The sequence below is a fragment of the Phalacrocorax aristotelis genome, chromosome 17 (assembly GCF_949628215.1).
Source record: "Phalacrocorax aristotelis chromosome 17, bGulAri2.1, whole genome shotgun sequence".
Taxonomy (NCBI): Eukaryota; Metazoa; Chordata; class Aves; order Suliformes; family Phalacrocoracidae; genus Phalacrocorax; species Phalacrocorax aristotelis.
In genome coordinates, this window is record NC_134292.1 from 709,980 (window position 1) to 715,861 (window position 5,882).

Below are 5,882 nucleotides of genomic sequence, written 5' to 3' on the forward strand. Positions count from 1 at the left end.
TTTATTACAGGCTTTAATAGTGATGGGGGAACAGGTGTGGGATGTGAAGCCAGGGAGCGAAGGCTGCTGTGGTGCTGGGGGTGTGGTGGGGGCGAGACAGGGTAGGACAGGGTGCTTGCCAGCTCATGGTGCTCTCGGGACTCTGGCCAGCAGCAACTGGTACATCTGCCTGGAAGAGATGGGGGGCAGGGGGTAGCGCAGCTGAGCTGGGGGAATCAGGGGGACACATGAGGGGACATCGGCCCTGCCAGCTCAGCACCAAGTGGGTGGGCACCCACCACCCAGGGCCTGGGGCAACAAAAGAGCCACCCCATGGGATGGGTTGGGGTGGGGGATCCCCAGCAGTGGAAAGGGGGACCCCAGCAAGAGGAGCAGCCTCGGGGGCCCAGGAAGGGAATGGGTACTCTGTGGGGTGGAGCAGCTCTGAGCAACCCCTGTACCCTCCCACATGGTTGGTCTGAGCCCCAGCGAAGGCAGGACTCACCTAGGCAGCATCTGCCATGCATTTGTCTGCAGGAGGAAGAAAAGCAGAGATCAGCTCCTCTAGGGGCTGGGGGATCATTGACCCCTGCTGAGGGACCCTGCATGGAGCTCTGCCTAGCAGCACCCCATGGCTGGCCCCATGCTGGCCCCACAGGGAGGCAAGGAGAAGGCAGGAGGGTGTTCTCTCAGCCCCGCCTGGGGTACCTCACCCGCTGCTCCCCAACACTCTCCTGCCCCTCCAGCCTCTCCCACTGGTGTTCTCACCTGTCTGGGGCAGGATGAGGATGTCTTCATCCATCAGGCCCTGCTCCCTGGAGAACTGGGTGAACCTCTCGACGCGCTCAGGACTGAGCTCCTTCGTCCGGCCTGCAGCCGAAAACAGGGTGAGAGGCAGCCCCCCCCCCCCGCACCCTCTAGTGAGGGGTCACACTGCCCCAGGGCATGGGCAGCCCAGCAACGGACAGTGTCCCCACAAAGGAGGGTCCAACCCAACTGCCTCATGGGTCATCCCAGCTTGGGACATAATGCTGCCCTTCTCCCATGGGAGATATCCCCCACTGAGGACATCCCGGGGGGTCCTGGGGGGTGGGTGGCATGGAGGTCCCAGGGCAGACATACTGTAGAGCAGAACCATGGTGGAGGAGCCGGTGCTCTTGGAGATCTGGGTGGCCACCAAGGCATACTCCTCATAGTTGGTCTCCACCACACGGATGTCGTGCTTGCTGCCCCAGCCTGCGGGGACACAGAGGGTACAGCTCAGCTCTGGGCATGGAGCCAGCCCCAAAGTGCTCTGGCAAGGGCAGGAGCAGGGACAGGAGACAGCAGGGCTGGGCTGGGAACTGGGGGCACGTCAGGGTCTACCCTGCAGGAGGATGGGCTGGGAGCTAGGCACTCACGTGGGCTGGTGTAGCTGAACCGCCCCAGCTGCTCCGTCTTGGTGTAAAGGCTGTTCCTCTTCTCGCACTGGTCACCCCTGGGGAGCACAGCATGAGGATGTCAGAGGGGCCAAGGGGGATGCTCCAGCCCACACACAGCCCCGGGCACCAGTGCCCACCACCCCAGCCGGGATGCGGGAGCCCCCCCTGCTCACTCACCCCCTCCCCATGCTCATACTTGGGGTAGGTGGAGGTGACTTCCAGGTTCCCATCTGCGGTGCTGGAGATGACCGTGGTGCACATCTTCATCAGGTGCTTCTTCTCCTTGAACCAGTTGGAGTTGGAGGCCAGGCCAATGCTGTACCATCTCCCTGTGAGCTGCACACGACCTCCACTCAGTTGCCAGCTTGGCACAGACCCCATCTCACCCCTCAGCTGCCTGCCAGCCCCAGCCCAGGCCTCCTTCCCCTCCCCTGCCAGCCTGCACCCAGCGACAGGACAGCATCCTGGGGATCATCGTTCTCCCCCAGGGAGCTGCTACAGCTCTTGGCATCCATAAAACCCAGCAGCCAGGAGAGCGCTGATTTACCACATGCTCTTCACTGCCTGGTACTTGGGGTGATTCCTTCCTCTTCACCCCAAGCCTGGGAGGGGGTGACAGGACTGCCTGGCCCTGAGATGCCATTTGTATCCGTCTAGGGGCATGTCAGCACCCCAGGGCCAGCACGGCTCATCCTAGCCTGGTTGCTCCACTCAGAGGGGAGCCTTGGAGATGGGCTGCGCAGGGACCACCCTGGCAGGACATCCCTGCAGGATGTGCCTCCATCCTCATCACCTCCCTGGGGTTAGCTGTGTCCCCCAGGACCCCTCCAGGGGCTCTCTGGAGGAGTAGGCAGCATGGCCCCTGCCCTGGCTCAGTAGAACCCCAGGGCTGTGGGGCTGGGACCCCAGCATGTAGCTGGGCTGGGGCTGTCCTGCACTGGGGGTAGGAAGGGGGGTGCAAGCACCCGAGCACTCCAGCACCCCAGGGCTGGGAGAGCAGCAGGGTGCCTGGGATCCCCCAGCACAGGACCCTTGGTTTTTTGGGACCCTGAGTTGTGGGTGAATGGGGTCTGTGTTGGAGGGGTCCTTAGCCCAGCTCCGTGCTGCCTGTGAAACTGAGCTTGCTTTTCTCAGTCCCTCCTGTAAAATCCCTGTGCATCTACACCCACCCCAGAGCACAGGAGGTGGCCTGGTCCCACACCTACTCAGTTCTGCTCCACAGGCTGGAGCCTGGATCCTGCATCCGCTCTGGACCCACTGAGCCCAGGCCCTGGAAGCTCCCCAAGGACGGGGGCTGCTGGGGCACAGGCTGCCCTGCCCCTCCCAGTGCCAGGGCTAGCCTGGCCCCAAATCCACCTGCAACACCATCTCCGCACATTTTCAGGGCGAGGATCCCCCAAAACACCCCAAACCCCCATGCAGGTGATGCCGGGCGGCTGGGTCACCTTGTCCTGCTGGAAGTTGGTTTGCACGGGAATGCTGTCCTGTGCGTGCAGTGCCCCGAGCAGGGCCAGTCCCAGGAAGCCAAGCAGCGCGGTGTGCATGTCTGCTGCCGAGCCGAGCTGAGCGGAGCAAGAGGAGACTTGTGGAGTGCTGCAGTGCTGGAGAATCAGGCAAGCCCCTATTTATGGGCGGGCTGTGCAGTGGCCCCAGGAGGGCCAGCCCTGCCTCCCCCCCAGTGCCGTTATGCAAGCAAGAGCAGGGGCAAGCGCTGAAGCCAAAGGGCAGTTGGGGAACCTGCAAATGTTTCCCTCCTGTCGATATGACATGTTTGCTTCGGGGTGCCAAACTACTCCGCAGCAAAAATACAGCTTGCAGCCAGCACGGCAGCTGTCCCTGCCCCCAGCGCTGCATAGCCAGGGGCCAGAGTGGGCAGCTGGGGCTACCCACAGGCACAGGCAGGAAGCCAGGATCGGGCTCCAGGGCTTGCTGGCTGCCCCGTCCTTGCACGATGGCCTCACTCAGACTCAGAGAGGGGCCTAAGCGAGGTGGAGGGAATGTCAAGTGCCTGCTAGGCCCTGATCCAACCCTTGGGACTTGTGGGCACCTTTGGGTGCTCCTGTGGGATGCCCTGCCTTGCCCTAAGCCAAGTCCCTGCATTACCCAAGGAAGTATCTTGGCTGGCCCCGCCACCTGTCAGGACATGTCCCACCAAGGTGCAGCTCTGGTGCACCCCGATAGTGAGCTGGGGGTGTTGGAGGGGAGCCAGACCCCAGCCTCAGGCAGCCCCGATGCCCAACTCCCTGGGGACCAGCACGCAGCCAGATGGACCCCCAGTGCTTCACCCCCCCATTGCCATGTCGTCCTGCACCCTTTGCCAAGAGGGGCTGGGAGATGTCCTCCCCCTTGTTTGGGGTCACCAGCAGGAGCTGAGCTGCCCCCCCCCCCCCTTAATTTGGGGACACCCTGAGCACCCGCAGGGTGAGGGCTGGTGATGCACACTGGGTGCCAGCAGCAGCACCCATGGGTCTGGCACAGTTTGGGCAGGGCTGGCCATGCCAGGCAGAGCATCAGCTCTGGCAGCTCTCCCTGCGGCATGGCGCTGCCAAGGTGCTTTATGTAAGGACCATGTTTTCACAACAGCTGTTTTTTTCCTCTGGCAGCCCACCCTGTCCATCCTCCCCAGCACATTCCCTTCCCTGCACCCAGCTGCGAGCCTGGCCCGTCCCTGCACACCACACGCCAGGGGCTGGGCTGGCCCCAGCTCCGCTGATTTATTAAAACAAAAGCTGAGCCAGGCAGGACCAAGCATCACAACAGACTGTTTGGGGCTCCCCTAAACACTGGGCTGGGGGCTAAGCCCATCTGAGCCCACCCTCAGTGTGCAGCATGCTGGGAGGAGCTCTCTCTATCGGGCATCAGAGGCATGGAGCACCCATGGGTGCCACTGTAGTTATGTGCTGGAGCAGGGACACAGAGCCCCCCACTGCCTGGGTGTCCCTGGCTCTCTGCCCTGCCGAGGTGGCCAGTGGGGGTGCCCAGGAGGTGCCTGCTCTGCCAGCTCTCCTGGGGGTGGCAAAGCTGGGTGCAACCTCAGGAGCATGGGGGCAAACAGGGGCACAAGTGACAGCATGGGGCAGGCTGACCTTGCTGCCAGGGCTGGGGGGGCACAGGCAGGATGGGGGTACCCGGGCTGTGGATCACTGCGGTGCCTGGACACAGACCCTTAGGCACAACCGGGGCGTTTGCACCCCAGAAATGGGTTCATGCCAGATAAATGGGTGCTGGACTGAACCGGGGTGCACAGTGCAGGGGGGGTTCTTGGGGGACAGCCCAGCTCCCCAGGGTGGGAGGGGAGGGCTCTCCCCTCACCTCCCATTGCCCTGCCACAGCTCTACCACAGTGCAGCCACTTCTGGGGTGCAGGTGGGTGCAGGGCAGAAAGTGAGCTGGATCCATAACACCCCAACTCTGCCAGGCTCAGCCAGGCAGCCTGGGGGGTCTGCAAGCATGGCCGGACACGGCTGCCCCGCTCGTGGGCAGCGGGGACAGGGGCTGCTTCACGCAAGTCACGTGGTGGGCCATTACATAAGTCCCTGATAAACAACATGTGTTACCAGTTTCCGCAAAGATTGCAAAACGCTGGTGCTGGGGCAGAGGGCTGCTCTCCACCCCAGGGGCTGCAGGGTGGCCGGGGCAGCACACCAGCCTGCAGCTGGGGCCTGCTCCCTATCCCCCTCCATAGCCCAGCCTGCACCACAAAATTGGGACCGCTTGCCCAAAACACCCTGGCCCCAGCGTGTTGGCAGGTCAGCCCTGGCCAGGCTGGATGTGCAGGGGAGAGGGGTCCTGCAGTGTTAAATCTGGGGCTGCAGCCCCTCTACCCTGGTTGCACCCCTAGTCCAAGCCTCTGTACCACCTGCAGCGTGCTCAGAGCATGCAAAGGATGTCCCCTGCCTGGCTCTGCAGTGGGGTGCTGACTGTGCAGGCAGGCTTTGGGAAGCCCTTGCAGGCAGGAGTCTGGCCTGGGCAGCAGCCCCTTGGGGAATGCAGTCCACAGGGCTGGACCAGCAGAACGAAGTATTTCACTGCCTCAGAGGCCCTGGGGACCAGCAGGACTACTGCGGGGCCAAGGTTTCCTCCTCTGGGTTCCCTGAGGGATCTCCTGGCTTAAGTGCCAGGCAAAGGGCTAATCCTGCGCCAGTCCCCAGCACCCCCCAAGCCCAAGAGGCCCTGGCCCCATGGCACCAGGCACGGTGTTTTTCCCCGCACTCTGCTGGGCGCTCAGGGCTTTCCCTCGCTCACCAGCCAGACTCTTGTGCACTACAGTACCCCAGAGTAAACTGGGAACTGCCACAATTCCTGCCTTGGTGTCCCATGGTTGGGCAGAGGACAATGGTGCTGCATGGAGGGGGCTGCAGGCTGCATGGGCCCGCTGCACCCCCCGGCGTCCCCCAGGCCAGAAGCACCAGCAGACCAGGGGTGGAGGCAGCGCTGGCCTTGCTGGAGCACATTGAGGGGTGACTTGCCTCGACACAGACTT

The 5,882-nt window shown here is 63.2% G+C and overlaps 1 protein-coding gene across 1 annotated transcript; it reads right to left on the reverse strand.

The window, feature by feature from the left end:
- PTGDS (prostaglandin D2 synthase) lies at positions 1-3,178 on the reverse strand. The gene is made up of 7 exons (XM_075111953.1): positions 2,846-3,178; positions 1,597-1,736; positions 1,380-1,456; positions 1,102-1,215; positions 748-849; positions 485-510; positions 1-169 (listed from the first exon to the last, which is right to left on the reverse strand). Exons 1-6 carry the CDS (start codon positions 2,942-2,944, stop codon positions 485-487), a joined length of 558 nt encoding a protein of 185 aa, XP_074968054.1. The 5' UTR covers positions 2,945-3,178; the 3' UTR covers positions 1-169.
- Positions 3,179-5,882: the final 2,704 nt, after the last annotated feature.